This window comes from Cebus imitator, unplaced genomic scaffold (assembly GCF_001604975.1).
Source record: "Cebus imitator isolate Cc_AM_T3 unplaced genomic scaffold, Cebus_imitator-1.0 Scaffold119, whole genome shotgun sequence".
Lineage (NCBI taxonomy): Eukaryota > Metazoa > Chordata > Mammalia > Primates > Cebidae > Cebus > Cebus imitator.
In genome coordinates this window covers 4167718-4194905 of record NW_016107434.1, presented here as the reverse complement: position 1 = coordinate 4194905, position 27188 = coordinate 4167718, and the positions used below count along the sequence as shown (strand labels likewise).

The 27188-nt window shown below is 43.0% G+C and overlaps 1 protein-coding gene across 7 annotated transcripts in view; it reads right to left on the bottom strand.

The window, feature by feature from the left end:
- The window catches only part of RYR3 (ryanodine receptor 3), a 556286-nt gene that overhangs the window by 35679 nt on the left and 493419 nt on the right, over positions 1 to 27188 (bottom strand). For 5 of the 7 annotated variants that reach the window (XM_037742376.1, XM_037742378.1, XM_037742377.1 and 2 more), the window contains 16 exons: positions 24663 to 24677; positions 21463 to 21633; positions 21074 to 21133; positions 19479 to 19610; positions 18895 to 19007; positions 15312 to 15408; positions 13617 to 13723; positions 12826 to 12877; positions 11831 to 11887; positions 10175 to 10274; positions 9942 to 10021; positions 8500 to 8576; positions 5790 to 5863; positions 5210 to 5227; positions 4735 to 4815; positions 4205 to 4293 (listed from right to left, as the gene is read on the bottom strand). In XM_037742376.1, the coding sequence (XP_037598304.1) occupies positions 4205 to 4293; positions 4735 to 4815; positions 5210 to 5227; positions 5790 to 5863; positions 8500 to 8576; positions 9942 to 10021; positions 10175 to 10274; positions 11831 to 11887; positions 12826 to 12877; positions 13617 to 13723; positions 15312 to 15408; positions 18895 to 19007; positions 19479 to 19610; positions 21074 to 21133; positions 21463 to 21633; positions 24663 to 24677 (1323 nt within the window). The remainder of the gene's footprint in view (positions 1 to 4204; positions 4294 to 4734; positions 4816 to 5209; positions 5228 to 5789; positions 5864 to 8499; positions 8577 to 9941; positions 10022 to 10174; positions 10275 to 11830; positions 11888 to 12825; positions 12878 to 13616; positions 13724 to 15311; positions 15409 to 18894; positions 19008 to 19478; positions 19611 to 21073; positions 21134 to 21462; positions 21634 to 24662; positions 24678 to 27188) is intronic. The other 2 variants (XM_037742379.1, XM_037742381.1) reach the window with 1 other exon arrangement.

The following is a 27188-nucleotide window of genomic DNA, read 5'->3' as shown; positions in this document are numbered from 1 at the left end:
AGTACGTGAGAGTCATGCATCTCTACGACCTCTTTGCTCTGACAGGAGCCAGGGACTTTGTGAAGAAGTACAGAGATAACTGACTTCTAGAATCTTTCAAGCACAAATATCCCTCCAGAGGAAAGAATAGATAGGAGAGTAGACTGCCTTCAGCTGGAACTGGGAGACTATGAAATAGGATAATTTATTCAATGTGAAATATGTGAAGATAATGGTAATTATCCAAATAATTGTAGTAATAGCAACAACATAGTAGCTAATATTGTAATTGCCAGACATTGTTCTGAGTACATTAAATATACAGGCATCCATCAGAGATTCAGAGACAGTGTAGGTTTGATTACAGATAAACTACAGTAAAATGAACATCACAATAAAGTAAGTCAGACAAAATGTTGATTTCTCAGTGTACATAAAAGTTATATTTACAATATGCTACAGTCAATTAAGTGTGCAATAGCATTATGTCTTTAAAATAATGTAAGTGCCATCATTAAAAAATACTTTATTGCTAACAAGTGCTAGCAATCGCCTGAACTCTCAGCAAGTTGTAAGTTCCACCATCATTTTGCTGGTGGAGTGTCTTGCCTGGATGTTGAGGGCTACTGACTGAACAGGGTGGTGGCTGCTGAAGGCTGGGGGGCTGTGGCAATTTCTTAAAATATGACAATGAAGTTTACTGCATCAATGGACTCCCTTTCATGAAAGATTTCTCTGTAGCCTGTACTGTTTGATAGCATTTTACCCACAGAACTTCTTTCAAAATTGGAGTCAATCTCAAACCCTGCCACTTCTTCATCAACTAAGTTTATGTAATATCCTAAATCCCTTTTTGGCATTCAATAATGTTTAGAGCACCTTCACCAGGAAGATTCCATCTCAAGAAGCCACTTTCTCTGTGCATCCATAAGAGGCAATTCTTCATTTGTCAAGTTTGATCATGAGATCGCAGCAATTCAGGTACATGTTATTCAGGCTCCACTACTGATTCTAGTTCTCTTGCTATTTCCAAGACATCTGCAGTTATTTCCTCCACTGAAGTCTTCCACCCCTCCAATTCATCCACAAGGGTTGGAATCAACTTCCTCAACTCCTGTTAATGTTGATATTTTGACCGCCTCCCACAAATCACAATGTTTTTAATGACATCTACAATGCTGAATTTTTTTCAGGTTTCAACTTACCTTCCCCAGATCCATGAGCGGAATCACTACAGCAGCTATAGCTGTACAAAATGCATTTCTTTTGCGTGTTATTTATTTATTTATTTTTGAGATGGAGTTTCACTCTTTCACCGAGGCTGGAGTACAGTGGCATGGATTTTGGCTCCCTGGAACCTCCGCCTTCTGGTTTTCAAGTGATTCACCTGCCTGAGCCTTTCAAGTAGCTGCGATTATAGGCGCCTGCCACCACACCCGGCTAATTTTTGTATTTTTAGTAGAGACGAAATTTCACCATGTTGGCCAGGCTGGTCTCGAACTCCTAACCTCGTGTTCTGCCCACCTCAGCCTCCCAAAGTGCTGGGATTACAGGCATGAGCCACCATAGCAGCCACAAATTGCATTTCTTAAAAAATAAGACTTGCAAGTCAAAATTACTCCCTGATCCATGGGCTGCAGAATAAATGTTGTATTAGCAGGCATGAAAACAAGATTCATTTCCTTGAATATCTCTATCAGAGCTCTTGGGTAACCAGGTGCGTGGTCAACAAACAGTAATATTTTGAAAGGAATCTTTTTTTTCTGAGCAGTAGGTGTCAATGGGAGGCTTAAAATAGTCAGTAAACCATGCTGTAAACAGATGACAATACAAGCTTTGTTTTTCCATACATAAAGCAAGGGCAGAGTAGATTTACCACAATTCTTGAGGACCCTAGGATTTGGGGGAAGGTAAATGAGCAGTGGCTTCAACCTAAAGCTACCAGCTGGGCTGCACCTAACAAGAAAGTTAGCCTGTCCTTTGAAGCTCTGAAGCAAGCATTGGCTTGTTCTCTCCAACTATGAAAGTCCTAGAAGGTATCTTCTTCCAGTAGAAGGCTGTTTCATGTACACTGGAAATCTGTTGTTTAGTGTGGCCACCTTCATCAATTATCCTGGGTAACTTGCTGCAGCTTCTGGGTAAATCAGCACTTGCTGCTTTACCTTACACTTTTGTTATGCACATAACTTCTTTCCCTAAACCACATGAGCCAAACTTTGCTAGCTTCAAACTGTTCTTACGCAAGTTCCTCACATCTCTCGGCCTTCATAGAATTGAAGAGAGTTAGGGCCTTGCTATAGATTAGATTTTGGCCTACAAGAATGTTGTGGCGGCCGGGCGCGGTGGCTCAAGCCTGTAATCCTAGCACTTTGGGAGGCCGAGGCGGGTGGATCACAAGGTCAAGAGATCGAGACCATCCTGGTCAACATGGTGAAACCCCGTCTCTACTAAAAATACAAAAAATTAGCTGGGCATGGTGGCACGTGCCTGTAATCCCAGCGACTCAGGAGGCTGGGGCAGGAGAATTGCCTGAACCCGGGAGGTGGAGGTGGCGGTGAGCCGAGATCGCGCCATTGCACTCCAGCCTGGGTAACAAGAGCGAAACTCCGTCTCAAAAAAAAAAAAAAAAAAAAAGAATGTTGTGGCTGGTTTCACCTTCTATCCAGACCACTCAAACCGTCTCCATTGCAGTTGTGGCCCAGGCTGGAGTGCAACGGCACAATGCTGGTTCACTGAAACCTCCACCTCCTGGGTTCAAGCAGTTCTCCTGCCTCAGCCTCCCGAGTAGCTGGGATTACAGGCACCTGCCACCATGCTGGCTTTTTTTTTTTTTTTTTTTTTTTTTTTTTTTTTTTTTTTTTTTTTTTTTTTTTTTTTTTTTTGTATTTTTAGTAAAGACGGGGTTTTGCCATATTGGCCAGGCTGGTTTCAAACTCCTGACCTTGTGATCTGCCCACCTCAGCCTCCCAAAGAGCTGGGATTACAGGTGTGAGCCACTGTGCTCGGCTGGGTGTTTTGCTTTCTTTTCATTCATGTGTTCACTGAAGCAGCCCTTCTAATGTCCTTCAGTAACTTTTCCTTTGCATATCTTGGCTTTGGCCTGTCTTAGCTTTCAACATACCTTCCTTACTAAGCTTAGTTATTTCTAACTTTTGATTTAAAGTGAGAGATGTGTGACTGTTCCTGTCACTTGAACACTTAAAGGCCATTGTAGGGTTAACTGACCTAATTTCAATATTGTTATGTCTCAGGGAAAAGGAAGGCCTGAGAAGGAGGGAGGTGGAGGAACAGATGGTGGAGTGGTCACAACACACGCAACATTGATTAAGTTTGCTGTCTTATGGGCATAGTTCATGGCACCCCAAAACAATTACACTAGTAACACTGAAGATCACCGATCACAGATCACCATAACAGATATAATAGTGAAAAGTTTGAAACATTGTGAGAATTATCAAAATGTGACAGAGACATGAAGTGAGTACATGCTGCTGGAAAAATGGCGCAGATAGACTTTCTTGATGCAGGGTTACCACAAACCTGCGATTTGGAAAACACACAGCCTCTGTGAAGCGCAATAAAATCAACTGCAACAAAATGAGGTATGCCTGTATTAAACCTCTCGATCTTCACTACCAGCCTATGGCATAGGTCCTACCCTCTTTACTGATGAAAAATCTGGAGGAACGTTAGATTGCTCTAGGTTACAAATGAGTAAGTGGCAAAACCAGGATGAGGAATCCGCAAAGAGAAAAAAAAATCCCTTTTTATTAATATGTTTGTGTAGATTTTCTCAATATAATTTGGACTTCCTCGAAACAAACCATCTGAATCCTCAACATGAATTGGTAAACTAACCTTATTCCTATCATCTTGTGTAAGTCTTTTATTCTAGTGAAATCTGCTGTCATCCACAGGTTGTTTTAGAGTTCTTGGTTGTATTATAGCTCTTGGTTATTTTATAGCACCACAGTTAGGTTTTCACTGACAAAACTAAAGTAAACCAGCATTTTATACCAGATGATTTGGTGTTTAACCACTCCTCCCATTTCTGACTTCATGTACTCTTTGGGCACTGGACTTCCCATGCATCTCTGGAAATAGATTACAATGCCTTCCTTATAGGGGCTTGACTTATCCCCGGCTGTTCCTGACACTGGGTAACTGCGTTTATCTTTTGGAAGCAAAGGTGAGAGGTACCATTGTCCAAGGCCCTCCGACTCACCTGCAGACGCAGAAGGTAGTCCACAGTGCTGATGATGACATTTACGGTGGTGGTGTTGCCCATCTGAGTCCGCAGGAAGTTCTGAAAGTCTGAGAGCACCAGTGCTGGGTCAGAGCTTGTCCTCATCACGCTGAAGGAGCCAGGCATGCCCTCTCAGCTGAGCTCAGACAAGACATTCTATGTGAAAAGGCTTCCAAGGATACCAGGCTTGGGTCCTGGCAGATCTTGCAGATCAGAGCAGGTGTTCTGCTCTGAGCAACCCCCAACCCGCCAACAGCAGAAACTGGACTCAATGAGCTAGATGGAAAAGGCTGGGCATCAAGATTTCTCATCTGAAGATTCTGGAAGCAGCTTAACCTTGGTGGTACTAAATATCACTAGCCATGATATTTACAGTTTCTTATTGAGGAATGCATTAACTAATGTCCTTGAGTTAACAACTGGTTGCATCAAATAGGGCATGCTGAACTGAGCTATAATTTTGCACCTGAATGCTGTGTTTCCTTGGCAGATCAATCAGTTTCACTCACCACTATTATGTCCCTCACAAAGTAACTGTAGGAATCTAAAGAGATCACGCGTGAACTCGTCATTCTGGAGTACTTTTTCACCTTGAAAACATAAAATGTTGATGAGCATGTTTGGCTTCTCAACAGAGAATACTTTCTAACGCAAATGACTACGCGGATGATAAAGGAGTTGTGTCAGAATGGTTTGGAAAAGGAGCTTTGAGGAATGGTGAAAAGCTGGATTAAACTGGCTGAGGCTGCAGAGCACAATGCCCAGCAAATGCATTTGTAATGAAGACAACTCGGATAAAGAGAGTAAGTGGTTCACGGTCCATAAACCATGCTTTACAGATGTAAGGCACTTCTTTAAGCACCAAACTGCTGAGTTCAACTCAACATGCAACCACCAAGCCTAAAATGTTTCTGTGCTGAGGCAATTAATAAGATCTAGGATTCACACACATCGTAGAAACTCAGGCCAGGAACTCAAACTTACCACGTTCACGAACAATGACTGGTAATGAGAGAAAAATAGAAGAATACAAAGTAAGAAAACTGTAAACATCATGATAAACTGTCTTTAGTTAAAACTGGCTAGGTGAACACATCCATCCTAGATAATAGCTTTACTAAAGCTACTGATGGAAATGTTTTCCTGAAACAGAGCACGTCCTTGCTTAGTAAGCAAAGACCTGAGCTCAGACCAGAAATAGGTAATTAAGATTTTAAATGGCTGGGTGTGGTGGCTCACACCTGTAATCCCAGCACCTTGGGAGGCCGAGGCAGGTGGGTCACCAGAGGTGAGGAGTTTGAGACCAGCCTGGCCAACATGATGAAACACCATCTCTACTAAAAATACAAAAAATTAGCCAGGTATGGTGGTGGGTGCCTATAATCCCAGCTACTGGGAGGCTGAGCAGGAGAATCACTGGAACCTCGGAGGTGGAGGTTCAGTGAGCTGAGATCATGTCACTGCACTCCAGCCTGAGCAACAAGAATGAAACTCTATCAAAAAGAAAAAAAAAAAAAGATTTTAATCAGGAAGAGAATGGCCTTCACATTCACTAGTCACTTACGTGTTCCTTCTTCAGTCACCATCCCCAGGCCTTCAGCTTTATTCTGCCTCTCAAATGCATTCAAATCAAGGACACTTGTAATAGAAAGAAACAAGGTTCAGGGCTACACACACTGGGAAAGCGGACTTCTTAAGTTAATGTATCTATTGACTACAAATATCCTGCCCCTGTCTTATGATAAATAAACTAACGCATTCCAGGGTGGTTGAAAGTCTAATGATTCCTTGGCTTTGTGCCAAGCGGTGCTGTCTTAGGTGCCTGTAGCTCACAGACTTTGTTACATATAGGAGAGGGGTCACACACACTTATGGTGACTCTCATTGTCTGTCCAGTTTGATTCTTTTCTTATGAAGATTTAGAAAGGTTTTCCTAATAAAGAAGGAATAATCTGTTTTTAAGATTTCTTCAAGGAAAGTTTACTTCAACTGCACTGATTAATGTTCGCCTCCCATCTTTATCTACTTTCTCTGAGAATCACATAGAATTGTGGTTTCCAGAGCTTAGGATGAGATACAAACTTCCAGATTTCAAAGGGCCACAACTTTTTATGATTGTACATCATTCAAGAGCCTACGGAAGCTGAAGTTCAGCTTTCCATAGGCAATGGTGTCTCCAGGTATTCTGGAACTTACAAGTTGACCTTTATTTTTGTCCCTATTCCCCCCAACCTTCCCAGTCGCAGCCACTGCCAAATTTTACTTAGCCAGGAAGCCGTAGTGCAATCACAAAGCTTGGCAATGAGACCACTATATAATCATGTTATTTCTAAGTAGGGCACATTCCATTTTACTAACAGAGTCTACCTTATTCCCCCAATCTGAAAGGTTTCAAAGAACGTAACTCTCAGGAAAGCTTAAGGCTAAGTCCATTAAGACTCTGCAAAACCTAGCTTTGCCTCTACTACTGGGCAAAGACACGGAGAAAATCCGACATCCCTGTTTTCTTTTTATGGAGTCACATGTTTTGTGATTTAGGTAAACTTCATTTACCCAATTTCATCGCTCAGGCAAAAATGACAGGTAAACAGTGAAATCTCTATTGCCATTTTTGTTTGTTTTTTCCCAGATTCTGCTAGCAAAAGGGCCTGCTTATCAACACAAAACTATCCTTCTCCTTTGGTTTAGCCATCGGGAGAAAAACATGGGAAAGGACATTTGGACATAGTTGCTTTGAAGCAGCAATTTTGAATCTGAATCTGTGCATCACACATTTCTGATCCTTACTCCATTCCTAAACACCCATTTTGAATGTTTTAATTTCCCTACCACTTAAATATTTTAAAAACATATATTGTATTTACTTGGGTTGGGTGTGATGGTTCACATCTGTAATGCGAGCACTTTGGGAGGTCGAGGGGGGTGGATCATGAGGTCAGAAGTTTGAGACCAGCCTGTGCAACATGATGAAACCCCATCTCTACTAAAATACAAAAAATTAGCAGGGCATGGTGGCAGACACCTGTTATCCCAGCTACTTGGGAGGCTGAGGTGGGAGAGCGGCTTGAACCCAGGTGGCAGAGGTTGCAGTGAGCCGAGATTGTGCCACTGCACTCCAGCCTGGGTGATAGAACGGGACTCCATCTCAAAATAAAATAAAATAAAATAAAATAAAATAAAATAAAAAATAAATAAATAAATAGAAGAAATTGAGTTGCCTTGGTTTTTGCCATCTCTGGGTTCTTATGTACTATTTTAGCCTCAGGCCTGGAGATATTCCATTTTGTTTTCCTGAAAGGATAACAAATGAATAGACTGTTGGTGGGGGAAAAAACCACACAAAGCTGAGAGCAAAGAATTATACTGCAGCTCAGATCTGCTCCCTACTGCCCAGGGTACAATGTTTTACCCAAGGAAATACAGTTAGCAAAATTATAGAGTCCACCAAAGAAATGATGCCCATCTTCCAAATTTTTAAATGGAAAACATAATTGGAGGCAAATAAGCTAGATAATTAAAAGTTTAATTTCTTTAGAATGATTTCCATACTATTCAAATACATATGAATCTTAGACAACAAGCTGACACTTTTCTTAGATTCTGGCTCATCTCTGAATGGAGCAAGTGTCATGACCTACGACTCTTGATGATATATTATTTTTGTGTGAGAGCCGTTCAGCCATAAGGGGTGGTGTAAACAGCTTAATAATATGAATGCTAAGTTCAAAGCCTAGTTTTTTAGGCTATGTCAAAATGTTCCCATGCCAGGATGTACCTCTGTCAAAATGGATGTGTCAAAATTCATACCACCCCAACACACATTCAAACTCAAAGAATTGTTAAGAATAAAGATTAACAAAGTGGGTTTAATAAAACACAGCCTTGAGTCACAGTCAGGAATCCCCCTTCTTTTCTACTGTTTTCTGGTTTGACTTTCATGGGCATACATGTTTGAGGAGAAACTCAATGTGCGCGCTGAGCCTCCTGGGAAAACAGCATGAAAATGGAGGTAAGGAAGGGACCTTAAAAACAACAGCAGTGGGGGGGCGTGTGTATGTGGCTAATGGCAATCACATTTTCCCCTCTGAATGCTAGTTGAATTGTAATCCTGAAGGCTGGAGGAGCAACATCTACTCTCTTAGCTTTCTAAAGTAGGTGACTCCTCTCTCAAAAATTCTATGGTAGGACAGTATACTTTGTGCTCCCCTTCCCCTGCCTCCCTATCCTTAGAGGGAAGAGTTTATTAAATGCTATGGTAGTTTTCCCACATTTACCTGCAAGACTGCATAAGACCAGAAAGGCTTTGAAAGAATCCAGCATCCTTCTTCTCCTTTAGGTAATCTAGCATTTTCTGCAACGGAGATACAGCGTAAAGGGAAAAGCAATGAAAATGATGTCACAGAGCTGACCCTCCCGATCCTGATGGAGAAATCTCCAGCCACATTGGGCTGGACCCTCTACTTATGGAATCAGAATCCCTTGGGGTAGACCTTGTTTATTTTATAAAGGCCCACTGGTATTTCTTCTAGGGCAGATTGACATTCATGGATCTACTGACTGAAGTCCCTCCTATTTGGGAACAAGCACCAAGGCTGTAATAAAGTGGTGTTATCATGAAGCTGTGTTATAATCAGAATAGCTCACACCATGAATTTGCCATATAGGAGCAAGGAGCTTAGCCAGTAAGGAGCCTTGCTGAGAGCATAGTATTTCTTTCACAATGAGGCTTTGTTTCCTGTGTTCTCTCTTACTGGAAGGTAGGAACTTTATCTGACATAATAAAAATTTTGATTTTTAAACAAACAAAAGGCCATGTAGGAAAGTCAACTAATACTAGAGGTAGGTGGTAGAAGGGCACAGAAATGAAGGATCACTTAGAAAATGAGTTTTTACTGAGAAATCTGAGAAATCTGTTTGGGATGAGTTAAAGACTGGGAAAAGTTATACGCAATAATGGTAGTTGTGAATCTGGAGACTCTCAAAGGCCCTGGGATATAACTCTCATGAATGCCAAGGTCTGTTTGAAATTTCACTTCCCTGTACACACAGATGTTTTTAACCAGAACCTGGAGTGCCTGAGAGACACCGGTGCATTCCTGCCTTCTGCAGCCTGTTCCAATTCAGATTGTTGAATGAGTACCATGTGTCAGGTACTTGGCTGTATGCTTCTAGGTGTTACCTCCTTTAATGCTCACTAGGTTGTAGGCTGCAGGATGGCAGGAGTTTTTATTTGAATCATTCACTGCTATACCCTCAGTCCTTACAGCAGAGTCTCGCATGGCCATCAGTCAGTAAACAACTGTTCAATGAATGAATGAATAACAGGTCTGTGAGTTTATCAGCTCCACTTAGCTGATGTGGCTCCTTGCTCAGAGTAAGATAGCTAATAAGTGAAAATAAAGGGCTAAAGCAAAAATCTAATAGGAAATTTTTCTAGAGAATATTTACACAGAAAGTTATCTATTGATGAGAAAACTATATGTTTTTATTTTTAATCCTGGGTAAAACTTCTTTATTAAAGACAAATTTGCCTGAAGGCTCCCAGCCCTGGTTGTGTTCCCAGCTACTCTGATATGACTGGCCATTAAGGACAAACACCAGCTAAGTGATTCTGGGCAGCCCCCCTCTGTAGCAGTCAACTCCTCTTCCCTGAGCATGACAGGTGTCAAATGGGAATACCCCGGGAGCCTGCCCAGCCGCTGTGAGCTCCCATTACCTGTTGCACACCGGCATTGCCTCCATTCAGAATGGCGATCCCCAGCTTCAGAGTTTCAACGACCATTGGGCTCATCTCACCTGCCATGGCAAAGATTCGATTGAATCACTAAGGAAACGGGTGTTAAATCATGCCTACTGGGTCTTAGCAGGACTCTTTAATAACGGCTTTATGTCACAGCATGATATCTTTGTGGAAGTTACATGGGCCCATCCAGAAACTGGGGCAATAACCTTTGCTGGCACTTATCATCTGAAGGACCATCTCTGCGGCACCACGCTCGTGCAGCCGAGCTTGCTGATAGAGGGTTTTCTGCTTCTCCATCTCTTTCTCCTGGAAAAAAAAATCACAGGGAAAGATCAGTTCCCACCCGTCACCATGGAGTTCACTCACAGCGAGGCGAGAGAGAATTTTCCAGTTGCTTAAGGAAGGCAACACATATCAACTCGGATAAAGCAGACCTCTGAAGTTTGTTTCCAGATACTACCCAACTTTCTAAACTGTCCACACATCACTCATATTTTGATGATATGTTTTCCATTTTTTGTACTGATAGAAAACACAGTATACTCCTTTTGGATACCATAATTGTGGGAAGCAACCCAACACTAAAATTTGTTCGTTTTCAAAGTTCTGTTACACAGGGAAACCTGCTGAGGGGCCAACTTGAGTATTTCTGGCTGAATGCAGGAAATGCTCACTCATCTGGAATGCTCAGACCACAGCTAACACTTTTTTTTTTGTTTTGTTTTTGAGATGGAGTCTCACTCCGTCTCTCAGACTGGAGTGTACAGGATGATCTCAGCTCACTGCAACCTCCGCCTGCTGGGTTCAAGCGATTCTCCTGCCTCAGCCTCCCAAGTAGCTGGGATTATAGGCATGTACCACCACACGCAGCTAATTTTTGTATTTTTAGTAGAGATGGGGTTTTGCCATGTTGGCCAGGCTGGTCTCAAACTCCTGACCTCAGGTGATCCACCCACCTCGGCCTCCCTAAGTGCTGGGATTACAGGCGTGAGCCACCTCTCACTTTCTATCAGACATGGGTTATGAGAATGTCAAAGCTTTCCAGATGGTAATTATAGTCATTTGCTTCTGCTGTGTTTCGTCATGTACTTTGTCCATAAAAGAATACAAATAACATGATATAATATATAGTTGAATCTTGAGAATTTCAGGGTCCTGTACTGCCTCAAAATAAACATCACTGTCAACTTGCACTTATAGAATAATAGTGCAAAAACCATTCAAGTGCCTCTGTTGCTCTAATTTTTTAATCTTTTTTTTTTGGTGTTTTTTTTTTTTTTGAGAGACCGGATGCTACTCTGTTGTCCAGTGTGGAGTGCAGTGGTGCAATCAGAACTCATTGCAGTCTCAAATACTTGGGCTCAAGCTATCCTCCTACCTGTCTCCTGAGCCGTTGCATCTATAGGAACACACTACCATGCCCAGGTAATTTTTTATGTTTTGTAGAGATGCAGTCTTCCTACGTTGCCCAGGCTGGTCTTGAACTTCTAAGCTCAAGTGGTCTTCCCTCCCCTGGGCTCCCAAAGTGCTGGGATTATAGGTGTGAGTCACCACACTGGAGCAGATATTTTAGATGTTTTAATTTGTCCTTCTATGGCCTCTGTTACTACAGCAATTGAGTAAAACTTCCCACAAGAACACAGCCAGTGGTTTGCTGACTGGCATACTACCTGCTATCTTTTCACGGGCAGAGAGACAACAGAACCACGGCTAATGCGTGTGCTTTATTAAGGCAGATGTGCCAACTCGCACACTCGTGGTGGGTGAGCCACATATGCTAACGGCAGCACCCACCTCTGAAGGCCTGGCCTATCGGCCTCGGAGGGTGGGTGGCTCTGCTTTTAATCTTCATGAGAACTTACTTCAAATGTTTTTTCCTTGTCTTCATCATCTTCTTCATCCTCACCGCTTTGACAACTCTGGATTTCATGGAGCAGGTAAGGGAGAAGACAGACAACCAAATTAAAGGTGAATCTAATAAACACAACTCTGCTCTGCAAGGGCAGGGCACAGGATGTAATTCACAGGCACTCCAGGACCTCAGCTCGGTGTACAACCAGGAATACTTTGGCCCCTGCAGGGTAACATTTCTACTGTAAATGCCATCTTCACAGTTTCCATAGAATTCAGAAACGAGAAATGAGAACACAGAGCTCACATCATCTAAGGGGACCTGGCTGGTTTAACCACAGACTTGAACTCTTCTTACTAAAGTTCTGGTGTAAATGGGAGACAGGAATGCAGGGAGCTGCCACTTCCTAGATACAGCCTCAAGGGCATGGCAGTAAGATTGGAGATAGCTCCTAGGCTGTGATTCCTAAAGTGGCTCTTCCCACTGGGGGCCTGTGGTACAGCTGGATAAAGGGATATATGCTCCTATGCCCCAACACATCCTTTCTGCCTGACATAAAAGTTTCCCTTTTTCACTCAGCATTCCAGAGGTCACCATCTTTCTGGGTGACACTGAACATCTCTGGTCACACTGCCTCTTTCAGGACACTGGGAGCTCTCTCTAGTTTCTAACCTTCACCTGTGAGAACTGTTTGATGTATTCTGAACATTGACTGAAAACACAAGGGCAGTCTGTGTGCCCGAGCCCCATTTAGCTGGCTTCAGAAATGTCAATGTGAACCTCTCCACCAGCACCCATTGTTTCTGCAAAGCTTCAAGGTTTCCTTAGGAACACAGTGAAGTAGCTTACTAATATCATCCCTATGGCACATGAATTGTGCAATGCCTGAAACCTATGTCATGACAAAGTCCCAGGCCTGCTATTCAACATGACAATTTTCATGTGGCTGAAGAGGTCTAAGGGAAGACAAAAGACAGAAACAATGGGTAGAAAACCTGGGTGTACCTTGGCCATCATGCTGGAATAGGAGGTGTACAAAGGGTCGTCTTCCAATTTGCTGGAAAGAATGGAGGACATAATTAGCAGGCTACTATTTTGTGTCTGTCTGTGTGTGTGTGACAGAGTTTCACTCTTGTTGCCCAGGCTAGAGTGCAATGGTGTGAGCTCAGCTCACTGCAACCTCTGCCTCCTGGGTTCAAGTGATTCTCCTGCCTCGGCCTCCCCAGTAGCTGGGATTACAGGTGTCTGCCACCATGCCCGGGTCATTTTTTTGTATTTTTAGTAGAGATGGGGTTCCACCATATTGGCCAGGCTGGTCTTGAACTCCTGACTTCAGATGACCTGCCTGCATCAGTCTTCCAAAGTGCTGGGATTACAGGCATGAGCTACAATGCCTGGCCTTAGCAGGCTACTTTTTGGACCCCACATGGAAGACTAAGTGTCATATAAATCTCAAATTTTAAGTACTAGTGCATTAATTCAGAAAATCCCCTCCCCCATTCCAATTCTTAGAAACCACTCTGGAAATGTGAAGCAGCATTGGCTTAACATGGAATTCAGAGATGAAGGTTATAGTTTTAGGCTGTTTAATCTTCAGCTCAGTGTCTGACACAGAGCAGGCTGTGGCTTGATGCAGTTTCCCTAGACATATCTTGATGGCCAAAAATAAGGCAGCAAGGAGGGCTGCTCAAATCTGGCTTCCCCTTTCCACTCACTGCCTTCAGAGTGAGGAAGTTTAGGAGTGGACACCAGTATCCTTGGTGCCTGGGAGAAGCAGGTGTTCTGGTGGTTCTGACCTCCTCTCCGTGAGAGCGTTGCGGCTAAAATAGAGAATGATCTGATGTAGTGGGTCAGGTTGTTTTTCTGTCTCTTCTTCCTCCTCCTCTTCCACCTTTGGAGATTTCTACACAAACCAACACAGATAGGTTTTAGGCATGAATTTAATCTCGTGCCACGCGACTGCATGCTAACAAAGAGAACGTGAAGCGCAGGCACAGAGCGCATCAGACTAAAGCACAGAATGAAACCACTATGTCATAGATTTATTTCAGGATAGAAACCCTAAAGGTGCAAAGTTTGAGATATATGTGTATATATGTATAGATATGTATTTTTATTTCTACAGCCAATCAAAGAAACATTCCAATTTTAGGTTAAAACAAAAAGCAAAAGGCTGCCCATAAAGGGAATAGCTGCATACCCCAATCAGCAGACCTTTCATGCAAGCTCTGGGCACCCAAGTCCAGGAGGGAAACCCCACAGTCACCTGAGAGACTGGCTCTCTCAGGCCAACAGTTGACATTTCTTTTGCAAAGCTGGGCTCGACATGTGGGTGGGGCAAGAGTTACAAAGCATTGGGACCATTTTGGGTCTAACGCTATTCTAGATTCAACCCAGCAAAACATTTCTCTTTCCTAACCAAACTCTTCATTCTAAAATCCTTGTTGCTCCTGAGAGCTGCCATCCTGAAGCTGCAAGCCTCGCCCTTCTCCTTTGATCAGGTCTTTTCTTTATCACCTTTCACAGAAAGAGAAACAGCAGCTAATATCAGAGGTAAAAGTGAATTTTCTAGCAGTGACAGAGGCAGCAGGGTGGACTGTATTTGGTAAATTGATGAGAACTACATGGGTTGTATGAATGGTTCAGAAGAAGTAGAGGGCTGAAATGACGGTCATTGTCAACTTCACACTCATCTAAAAACTGAGAAAACCAACCAAGTGTCTTTCTCACCAACAGGAATATATGAGAACAATGAAACACATAAAGATAAGGGGAGGGAAGACAGGAAAAGGCTTTAAAAAAGAAGGAAAGAAACACAGGGTGACAGGGAAAGATACAAAGACATTTGGAAAAGAGTGACTATCAGAAACACAGGACAAGATGAACAGAGAGAGTGAGTGGTAAGAGAAAAAGGTTCGTGAGAGAAGGAGAAAAAGAACCACAGGTTGGCCAAAGAAGAGGAGGGTTTATTTTCTCTCTGAACCAGAATGAGGCTCTGTGGCACCTCTGCAATAAGCTTTTTCCCCTCGTGTGTCATTTTAAGTGGCTTTGGAGCATGAAGTCTGTTAGAGACAAGGCATGCCAAATTTTCTGAAATGCCAAATATAGAAATGCAAGATGCAGAAAGGATATTTGTATCCATCTTCCCCAAAGCAGAACCACCGAGTGAGAATGTGGGGCTTTGGCTCGGGTGCCTCCTGCAACCAATGGTGCTCAAAACTTCACTTAGCATGAACCCCCCATAACATGGCTGTGCATTTCAAGAAGTATTAGTTGTTAATAGCGACGATGATGAGCGCCTCCAAGTGAAAATTCATCCTCTGGCTCTTAGGGCCATTAGCAGAGCCTCCCCTGAGCATTTACACAGTCAGTTGCTTTCAAATTTATACACATGATTCCTTGTGAATGTTTAACTGTTACAACCACACACATGAATTCAAAAATCCAATTCATCCACACCCATATCTGCTCCCAGGGGAGTCAGTACTTACAGCCAAATCCTGTACTAGTTTCTCTTCAAAGGAATACTCCTCTGTTTCTATCCAAAATCTCTGATAGCCATGGAGGAAGAGGTTAATAGAGCGGTGCCTGAGCAGAAGGGGTGAGAGGGAGGTCAAGAGGGAACTTGTTCTTTTAGTTTGGGCAGTTAATGGTTAGTAAGAAGGATAGACTTTTGTACAATTTTTATCTTCTGATTGGTCAGGGTAGCCAGTAGCACATCATAGAATTCACTTCAAAGAAATCAGAACCCTCTAACGTGGTGGGTCTTGAATATTAGAGCACCTTCTGAAAATGACAAGGGTTAGCAAAAGACATGGCAGTTATCTCTAATCCTAATCTGTTCTCACAGAGACTTTATCACATTTCCTCTCCATGGAGAAATTAGGGCAAGTAACAGAGCTGAAGTATTTGCTTCATATGGCAATTTTGTTCTTCCTTTAGGCTGATCACCTTTCTAGGTAATCCAATCTAAGTCATGCCGATCATCAGTGGTTTAGTCTTAGAGATGCCAAAAATACCACAGGGTGGCTTCTTTTCATTCTCCAAGTAACCAGACTGGCAAGGCGTTCCAGCTTTTACTTAGCAAAGCGAGGTTTAAGCATGGTATGCCACTAGCGTATTTTCTGCGTGCCTCATGGATCCTAGCTATGTCCCCAGCGTGTGGGGGCACTGAATAACTAGCATGGGCCACTCCCGATAAGCCAGGATTGACTTCTGGGAATATCAGCCACTGCAAAGCAGCCAAGTGTTTACAGAATGTGAGGACACTGGTAAGGGGGGAAGGGGAGAGGAGGAAGATAAAAGTCTACACCAGAGCCATTAAGCCCTGGTCATGGTTTCTGGAAGAACACTGCCCTTGCCATCTTTCTTCAAATCTGACCAATCAGAATTCTTCTTAAAAATTGTACAAATTTGTGTTTTTATGGTAACGTTAAATCATGGTCAATAAAGGAGGAGTGTGCAGAGAATGAGCAGGTCTCTCCACAGGTTACATTACCATTAAAATGGGTATAAGCCTGTCATACTGAGTTTTTTCATTAACTTTTTCCAGCCAAACTTGTTGAAAGGTGCTCAGGAAGAAATTACTAATTTTGTGTCTGGAGAGAAGCATACAGGTTTTCTTTTAAAAACTAGCATCAGAGAAAGTTTCCACATAACAAAATAAGTCCCTTAAACCCTTTAGTTTGGGAGATTCTATGAGTTAGATCATCACAGGGTGGAGAAGAGGAGTTGTCTCCGGCATTAGCTTCACTGTTGTTATGAAATCTACTTCCAGTCCTCCGTGCCAAAGAGATCACCCACAGCAACTCCTCTAAAACAACTGGGTTAGGGACAGTCATGCTTCATGAAGGACAAAGTGAATTCCTGGACGTGCTCTTACTCGTACAGAGTAGAAGTACTAAAGACGCAGCCCAGATATGTAAGGATGGTGTAATATCTTCCGTAGATTTAGGAAAAAAAATGATTTTATTTATGTATTTATTCTTCTGGTGAGACAGAGTTTTTGCTCTTGTTGACCAGGCTGGAGTGCAATGGCACAATCTCAGCTCACCGCAACCTTTGCCTCCTGGGTTGAGGCGATTCTCCTGCCTCAGCCTCCCGAGTAGCTGGAATTACAGGCATGTACCACCACACCTGGCTAATTTGGTATTTTTAGTACAGACGGGGTTTCTCCATGTTGATCAGGCTGGTCTCCAACTCCTGACCTCAGGTGATCCGTCTTCCTCAGCCTCCCCAAATGCTGGGATTATAGGAGTGAGCCACTGCGCCTAGCAAAATGCTTGTTTTTGAGAGATGTAATTTCTGCTTAGCTGTCCTGGCCCTAGAGACATGTACTTAGAGCTGGGCTCTTTCAGAGGCCAACTTAGCACAGTGTCAGACAGGAATCTCAACCAGATAAGGAAGGAAACACATTGATGTTTCGACACTTCCAGAAAAGAAACACAAATTATATGCACTTTTGCTTTTTCTACTGGGTTATGAGTTTCACTTTTCTGTCAGGACTTCAGCAGCCTGAATGCCCGATTGCTTGACCTTGTTTTTCATCTTTCTATTCATGAATTCTACCTGATTTCATAGGAAGTGGCTCATTATCTTCCAAAGACAGTAATCTGTTTCTTGACAGAGATCTGTTGGAACAGGGCAACACGGGGAAAGAAGACAATCTAAGTGTAAAAATTACGACCAAATTCGTCATTCTAAGATGAAAGGCAAAACACGCTATGCAGATACAATGAATTTTTTTTCTTTTGAGATGGAGTCTTGCTCTGTCACCCAGGATGGAGTGCAATGGCATGATCTCAGCTCAATGCAACCTCCGTCTCCTTGGGTTCAAGTGATTCTCCTGCCTCAGCCTCCCAAATAGCTGGGACTATAGGCATCTATCACCATGCCTGGTATTTGTTTGTTTGTTTGTTTTTTGTATTTTTAGTAGAGACAGGGTTTCACCATGTTGGTCAGGGTGGCCTCGAACTCCTGACCTCAAGTGATCCGCTCACCCTGGCCTCCCAAAGTGCATGAGGTACTGTGCCTGGCTGAGACCATGATTCTTAAACATCTTCAAAGACCCTAATGAAGAAAGCCAAGGTGGCCAGTTGGCTCAGGAGGAGGTTATAGGCTACTGTTGACAAATGATCGCCAAGTTCCACAATTTAATGAAAATAAAATGTCAAGCATAGGAATAGTCCTTCATCTGATATTTCAGATAACACATATATTTCCATAAGCTTCAGAATATACTTGTCTAAGTCAGTTTCTTTTCCCTGATCAAGTGAGAACATTCCTACGGATCTGATAGTCAATGAAGCAGAGGCTGATATTCAATTACTAGCTTTGTTTACTGACCCAAGGCCCGATCTTACCTACTCTGTGATGAGTCTGAGGACAGGAATGTCACCACATCATCAAAGACACTGAATGACTCTGGGTGGGCAACTCTGGGCCAGTGTGTCAGATACTATTCCCTATATTGACAAGGATGTGTCACAAACTTTTCAGAAAAAGCTTCAAATATTTTTTACTTCAAAGTAGAAGCTGAAACACCTGAAGACATGGTGCCTCTGGCAAGCCTCTTGAGGCATCTGCAGCCTTTTTATATTTTGACAGTTAGTACACTGTGCTAAAAGATTCTCAAGTTACATTTCTGTACCTGCTGAGGAAATGGCAATTTTAGTGTCAAGGACCTGAGCAGAGAAATACTGTTTGACCCGTTGATAGAAGTTGGGGTAAAATGTTTCAGAAAAACAGTTGTCTTCTTTCCAGGAGACTTTACATGCTAACAAAGAATCCCACCTCAGCAAAAGTAACGTACTTCCATACGCTTACTTGGCTGACTTCAGGGTACAAATGGTGAGCTGGCAGGAATGGGATCTAGAGAATCTCATCTGGGTTCAGTTTTCATGCTTACCTTGATTGTCTTAGCCAGGCCCTTACATTATGCAGACCACCATAGCTCCATAGGCCAAGGATTCCAATTTCTATTCCTTGGATTAAGAGCGAGAGAGCACAGCTGTGGGAGGACACCTCCATTCCCATCACTGCCTTACATGCCAGGAAAAAAGACAAAATACTTGCCTGGGCAGGTTGTAGAGAGGGGCCATTCTGAAACAGGCCACCACTGCCCGTTTGCGTTGCTTTGATAATAGTTTGTGCCAGACGGCCTTCTTGGACCTCAAAGGCTGTTCTACCTGAGAAGAAATCACGCAGGTTGGTACACATTAGACTGATCTTTTGGGGGCAGAAGCTAGTCACCTGTAGCCCAGACTTCTTAATCCTAGAAGAATTTTGGCTTCTCAACTGTAGTTAGCACAATGCACCCAGCAGCAGATGATTTCAGTTGTGAAGGTCTTAGGTTTTCCTCTTTCTCCCAATTGCTTTTAGTCATTTATTGTCTAATAGCAGCTTATTAAATGGTAGGGGACTTAAATGGGGCATTTCAGTGAATGGCAAGAATGCACAAAACACTGGAGGGGAAATAATGGAGAGATCTGCTATGACAGGGCATCGAGAAGGCACGTGGAGGTGATCTGGGACAATCCTTGCTCCTTGTTTTCTCAGTCTTATGAGGGCACTTGTACCTGACAGCTGAGTGTGAAGAGGAGCTTGGTATTGTTCGGGGTGTTTCTACTTCCCCATTCCTCCGGGCAGATGCTCCTTACCTGTTCCAGGTGGAAGACAGCGGCTGAAATTCTCTGCACACGCTCCACTGTCTTTTCTGGATTGAAAGGCTCTTCACTCTTCAAAACATCCTTGTAGAGGTTCAGCTGCCATTTTACAGCTGGGTCATCAGACTGAAAATAGAAGCATACTCATAAGATGAGAAATTTCCCGTACCTCTTCTACCGAAGAAGCCTTTTGGTCCTGCCATGGTTCCATAGGAGTCAAGACGCTCTTCTATTATTGTTTCACTTTCATTTTCTCAATTATCTTCTGGAACGCTGTAGATGCTCTATAGGAACTTCTCATTCTAACCTCTACGTCTCTTAATGCTTCTGTCATATGTTCAATCTCGTCATCTCTCTGTGTTGCATTTTGGATGATGTCCTTAAAGCACTCCTCTAATTTATAACTTCTTGTTTCAGCTATTTCTAGCCTATTTTTAACCCATTTACTAGGTTTTTAATTTCAATGACTATTTTTTATTTTTATAATGACTATGAAGTCTTTTTTCAAACCCATCTCCCCTTCTCCTTTTAAAGAATATAACATCCAATTATTGCTTTACAGGTTCTATTACTTCCTTTATATCTCTTTAAATGTTTTAATCATATTTACATTTACACCTCTTTCAATAGCTCCTTATGCTTGAATTATTCTCTTTGTTTCATATGATGACTAACAGATTTCCTGATGTGCTTTCTAATAAAAAAAATGAGCTTGTCTTCAGGAAGAATTTTACTTATAGGTATCTCAGTTTATATTTTAGGAGGTGGAGACTCTCCAAGTGGTTTAACGGGTTTCTCTGTGGAATGGTTGTGGGTTTTATTGGTTCAAGGCTAACTTTATGGAAGTTTCTTGCTCTGTATTTATGCACAGTGTGGGTAATTAGGTCCCTATTCCTCTTCGTTTATGATTATTAAAAAACCAAATCCTTAAGATTTTTTTCTGACCCTTGAGATTTCTTTTTATTGCCTTTTTTTTCTAGTATATTTTATTCACCATTCCTCTATGTTTGGGATGGAAAGGAAAGGCTTTTTGTTTTGGCTTAGTTTTCCATCCCAGGGCATAATGTACCTGAGGAAAGAGTTGTTCAGATTCACAGGCTTTAAAACATCTCAAATGGCCTTTAAAATCAAAGTTGTATTTTTTTTTATTGTACCAACTAGACACAAAATTATTTTGTTTCAAAATCTCTTTAGAGCAGGAGGTGCTAAAACTTCTCCCAGGTGTCCATTGCATGGTTTAACAAGATTTGCAGTTAGTAAATTCTGAGACCTAATCTACACTCTCCCTGCTATGGCTTGACATGCACATAATGGGAAATTGGAATAGATGCGTTATTGGAGTCCTCTTTGTATTCTCTTTGCAATAGCAAAGAACACAAATTAAGGGCAAAATAAAATAAAATAAGGGCAGTTTACGTATCAGTAATTAAAAAAAATAAAGGAGACAGCTAGTCCTACCAATTAAACACAAATAACCCAAAACTCTTTTTGGAACACATATAAGAAACATGAGTAAATTAATCGAAAAGATGGAACCCTGCAGGCAGAAGGAAAGCCTGTGTGAGTTCTCACTGCCTTCAAGTCATCACCTTTTCCTGCAAGTGCAAGTTGTTCCGCAGATGTTCTTTGACCTCTTCATCTGTGTCCCTCTGTGGAAAGAGATGTCAAATTTTATTCCTGGAGATCACCATGGAACTGTCAAGCAGCATATGGGGATAATATGGAGAGTCAATGCACACTTTTGCTGGGATCTTTATTAGAAGAACAAAAGAAAAAATATTACAGAGATTTGTCCGGAAGGGACACACTGACTTCCAAGCCCATTTTAAAGATGAGGGCGTGTTGCCTCCATACACACTGGTTTCTGCTCATTTGCCCCCTGCTCCCCAAGGGAAGAGGACAAACCATTTTGGGGGCTGAACACCTAACACTACACCACCTGGGTCACACACTCAGCCCAGTCAGATAGGCAGCTTACATGGCTGTATCGTGATTTTGCAAGGGAGATCAGCTCCTGGTCTCCTGGAGTGCACATATTCAAACCAATGGGCAGCATTTTCTTGAGCGCAGCCACGATGAGGGAGGTCTGGATGGAATACAAGTCTCCCCGCCGCTTTGTCTTCTTCCGCTCCTGGTCCTGTCCTCCAGACTAGGAGATGATGTTGGAATAAACAGAGAGGGGCTCGGTGATTCTCCAAAAGAAATGGCCTCATGTCAGAGGCTGCCTGCCTCCTTGTGGCCCTGTCAATATAGACCAGGCCTTACTACACCTTAAAGGACAGTGAAAACAGTGTGTTAAACAAGAACGAATTAGATATCCATAAAAGACTAGCCTTAACCCTGAGCCTTCTCCTTCTGCGCATGCACACACAACCACATAACTAAACACACATCACAGACGCCTATGGTCTTTGCTCACCCACTTCTGGACTGAACAAGTAAACTGGTGTTCTACAAAAACAATGATTTGGTAACTGACAAAAATGACCCCAGAAACGTTCTGAGAATTCTGATGCTGGGAAATCACTGAAAATGTGAAAGAGCATCCACCATAGAATAATTGCCCTGTGTTTCCAAAGCTGAAGCTGGTGTTTTGGAGAACCTCACTTAGACTCCCCACCATGGGCAATGCATATTCTTATAGGAAAAGGAAAATCTAAAGTAGGGCTGCTTTGGAATCCAGCTGAAGGAAAGTTAGGAGAAAAACCTGAAGACATGAAAGAAAGGAACTCCTCAGTTCATGGAAGCTTGCACCCATCTTTGGCTTTTGACTTCTCATCCTTTTCAGAGAGTTCACTCAGTGAAGTTGTATTAAGAGAGGAATCCAGGCCAGGCGCAGTGGCTCACACCTGTAATCCCAGCACTTTGGGAGGCTGAGGCAGGTGGATCGCCTGAGGTCAGGAGTTTGAGAGCAGCCTGGCCAACGTGGCAAAACCCCATCTCTAATAAAAATATAAAAGTTAGCCAGGCGTGGTGGCACACGCCTGTAATCCCAGTTAACTGGGAAGCTGAGGTAGGAGAATCACTGGAACCTGGGAGATGGACCAGGAGTGAGGTGAGATCATGCCATTGCACTCCAGCCTGGGCAATAGAGTAAGACTCTGTCTAAAGAAAAAAAAAAAATGAGAGAGAGGAATCCAATGCACTGGGCTATGATACAACAGCAGCCCCAGGCAACCCACTAAGAATCCTCAGCATCCACAGCACAGGGAGATCGCATGGTGGGTCCAGGTGGGCTTGAGGAAACAAGGCACTGTGGTGACTCAATTTTCATGATTCCAGGTTCCAGAGAAGCAGAAGTGCTCAAGTGGTACGTGCTTGCATGACTTGGCCTCAGTGGGCACTTGCTAGAAGTGGGGAGGGCTGGGTAGCAAGAAGCATGTCAGGGACCCTGGGAAAGAAGGAAGTGGTGCTCACCAATGCTTTGCGCTATAAGGTACCATGGAATGTTTGCAGCAATGAGGGGCAGCACTGTGATTTACTGTGACATACAGACACGGGGCTCTGGGAGCACGCCAGACGCCTCCCCGGGAACTGGCACACAAGACCTGGTCCTCCTGGCCTGGGGCAGAATTCATTTTATGGGAAAAGGCTTTTGAAACAGAAGAGTATGGTCGGAATTCACACTGTCTTGGGACTAATCTCTTTAAATTGCCTTCCAAAGGGCAAAAGAGTTTCATAATTATTAATGGACACCTTTAAGAACAGTGAAATTTCTTTCAGCACTTGTGGTGGCTGCACTTTCAGGCAGCCGTATCACAGTATCACAGAAACCACAGTGAAATCCCTGGCCAACAGAATCCCAGTCTGGCCAAACATTGCCAGAAAATTCTACTGGTTGCAGGGGTACCTGGTATCCAGGCTCCAAAACACCAGTCAGCCCCTGGACAGCAGTGGGAGGGGCAGTAAGAAATATGAATAGAGAGAAAGAAATGCGGCTAAGAGGAGCAGGATCCTGGTGTTCCAGAAAACAGCACGAAGGGAAAGCTGCTTCACACAGGCGGTGCGAGCGCCGACTCCCGCTGGCTGAGTGGTTGCTGGACTCCTCACCATTCTACCACCAAGTTTAAAATTCTAAAGCTTGCGACTCAGGGCAAAACTCATTTATGGTCTAAATTACCCTTGAAAATGTTTCAAATCATCCATAAAACATAGAACCTGGTTATATGTATATAAACTATATGATATCACATATGTATACATGTAAAATGTAAATGCTAATACACAGTATGCAATCGAATAAATATGCTTAAAAGTGTAACTGTGGATTCGAGTACAAAACCTAAATTATTTCCTGCTCACTCTCTATTTGATGGGCCAATTTAATGTTGTTCTAAACATAAAAGCTGCATATGCAATATGACTCCAAAGTGCCTGCTACTTACATAAAACATTTACGATTCTCCCCAACACCCTGAAATATTAACAAGTCAGTTTTGTAAATGAGAACAGGATTGCTCAGGGAACTGAAGCAATTTTTCTAAGAGCACATAGCAAGGAAGTCTCTGAGCTATCCAGATGCAGGTCTATCTCGCCTGGGCTCCATCTTCCTTTCCTAACTAAGAGCTGCGTGTGCCCTGGTTCCTGTGCATCTCCCTTTCTTCACTGTATGGTGTAGAGAGGAGGGTTTAGGAGAATGGCAGCTGACACACATTAAGTAAGAGGAAGAGAAAATGTTCAGTGATAACCTGAAACTGTACCTGGGAGATTCTCCCACGGTAGTCTTTGGAAGACTCGCTTTGATTCATGGGAGACTTACACAGGAGGCAGGACATCTACAGTGGGAAAGGGCTGAGACCACTAGTAAAAAACGAGACTCTGACCCTGGGTAGCACCATGAGGAGCAAGTCTCCTGGGTCCTCAAGCCCTGTCACTCATCCCTATCTCTGTTAGTGTGGTGGCTGCCGACAGGGCAGCTGCAGAAGGGAGCAGAGATAGCAAGGAGACCTCGGTTAGGGTGAGGCTTGGCTGGCTTCCCCGGCTTCCCCATTCCAAGGGTGGGTAGGCCTACATTCACTCTTTGACAGGCAGTTGTCTTCCCTGGAGCAGGCCTGGGGGACCTCCAGGCAGGAAAATCCATTCTGTACCACCCCCATGGTGATCACAGGGCAGATGGGGCCAGAGCCTGGTACCTCTAACACTAGGACAGAAAAGACACGTCATGCATTTGACCTGTACCTTTACTTGCATGGCCTGTGTGGAAAGACAAAAGAAAAGAAACAAGGAGAAGAGTCAGTTAGTAAAAGCAGGGCTCCACGGCATAAGGCATCATATGTTAGTTAAAGCTTCTTAGCCCCCGTTTCTCAGCCAACACAGCAGAAACTCAATGGTTCTGGAAGCCAGTAGAGCATGGCATGAAGAGTGAGTGGGAAGTTAGGATGGAGGTTAATTTGGTCAAAGGACTTAAATCCAGACCAAGCAATCTACTTCTCGGGTAAAGCCAACCCAGAAGCAGCCTTCCAGAGTGTGTGGCACTTGGACCTGAACCAGGCTGGTCTTCAGATCTGGCCACCCACAAGAACTCTCTAGATCTAAAGTCTTTGCCCCTTTCACCTCGCTCCTTTCACCTGGGTGGACTGTACACAATCTGTCATGTAACTAAAGAACCCAGTATTCTTTCTTCCTTCTACCCACCACATTATCAACTCCAGCACATCTGTGGCTACACACAGAAAAGGAGAATTGAACTAAGAGACAATGCTTGTGCGCATGTTAAAAGAAGGTAGTACAGGCCAGTCACAGGGGCTCATGCCTATAATCCCAGCATTTTGGGAGGCTGAGGTTGGATGATCACTTAAAGCTAGGAGTTCAAGACCAGCCTGGGCAACATAACCACTGTCTTTACAAAAAAAAAAAAAAAAATCAGCAGAGTGTGGCGGAGTGTGCTATATAGTCCCAGCTACTGGGGAGGCTGAGGCAGGAGGATCACTTGAGCTCAAGAGTTTGAGGCTGCAGTGATCTATGATCACACCACTATACTCCAGCCTGGGCAGCATAGGGAGACCCTGTCTTAAAAAAGAAAAAAGAAAGGAAAAAAGAAAAAGAAAAAAGATTTATTAACAAAAAGTACTCTAGGAATATCCAAAGTGATTCAGGATCACTAAACAACCCAAAAGATGGAGCATTTCCCTTCTTGTGCTACAACCTTTAAACATACCCTAGGTCGAGGTTACAGATTCTAATTTTATTTGTTCTGTCACATATTGCTAAGGTTGGTTAACTCACTACAATTTTCTAATGAAATGCTTTTTAAAAATTGGTGGCAGAAACATTTATTTTCTTTCATTGTCTTCCTTTTTTTTCCTCTCTCTTAAGAGACAGGGTTTCCCTATGTTGTCCAAGCTCATTTGGAACTCTTGGCTTCAAGTGATCCTCCCTCCTTAGCTTCCTAAAGTGCTGGGGATTACAGGCATGAGCCACCATACTGGCCCATGTTTTATTTTCTTATTAGAAATTTACAGATTCCTATACCTTCAAAATCATTTCATCTCCCCATGCTGACATCACAGACTGTCACCAGTAGTTAGTTTATAATCAGACAGTTGATTTTGTGTGTAGAACTTAAAAGACAGACACAGAGTTTTGCAGGGTAAGTGACTTTAAGGACACACCACAAAGGGATGACATAGGGAGACCTGGCATCAGGCTACTGAACAAAGACAAGCCTGGGCCATGGGAAGCTCTTCTCCCACTGAGAGGTAACTGAAGCAATGATGAGTCAATACAACCAAAGGAGACTTTCTGAAAGTCAGAGAATGAGAGGCAAGAGATAGAGTGAGAGGAAGAGGACAGTGAGGGAAGGAAAAAAATGGTGGTGAGAGGGTGAGATGGAGAGAAGGGAGGGGAAGAGGCAAGTGGGGGAAAAGGAGGAAGGGTGACAGGGGAGAGGAAGGGGAAAGGAAAGGGAGAGGAAGAGGATGAGTGCGCGTGTCCGTGTGCACATTCACGAGAGAGCGCGCATGCACACATGCCGGTGAGTACACAGCAGAAGCGCAAGAACAAAGAAAATGAAAATAAGAGAAAAATGGGGTGGGTGAGGGAATGAAAGAGGGAGTGTGAACAAGAAAACTCACACATATAAGTGTGAATGCCCTTGAAAAACTCAAAGATAGCTTCTAAAATATTTCCTGTCCCCTTTCGATCCGCTGAAATCACGCTTCATGGGGTGGAGTGGCTTTGATCCATGAGGCACTCTAATATTTCCTGCATCACAACATGTTTTATCTTACTGTTTATAACTTTGGCCAAGGAACTGGCATTTCTTGGGCTGACCACGTTCTAACTTACCATTCCCTCTGAAGAAGCTGCTGTTATTTTTCCAGAAACGAAAAAAGTTTCAAAACAAAATGACACAAAAAACACTTGCTCAGCTTAGTTACATTAAGCTTAACATACATTTGCAAACTGGTGTTATATACACGAAATATACAATGAGCTCTCACAAGCAAAATCTGCTTTGACTGCCAGGAAAATAATGTATCTTGGAACTGACCTTCAATTAGTCAAGTAGTAACAGCGTGGCTCACTGTACATTTTCTCCACTTCCTTTCCATTTGCAATGGCATATGTGGTGTATGTGGCATGCAGCAATCACACACCCATACCTCTGCAAATCCTGCCATATGCACTGAGGCTGAATTCAACACCAGAATTCAATTAACAGTGGAGATAAAAGCAAGTACAGGTCTCTGTTCAGATTGGGTA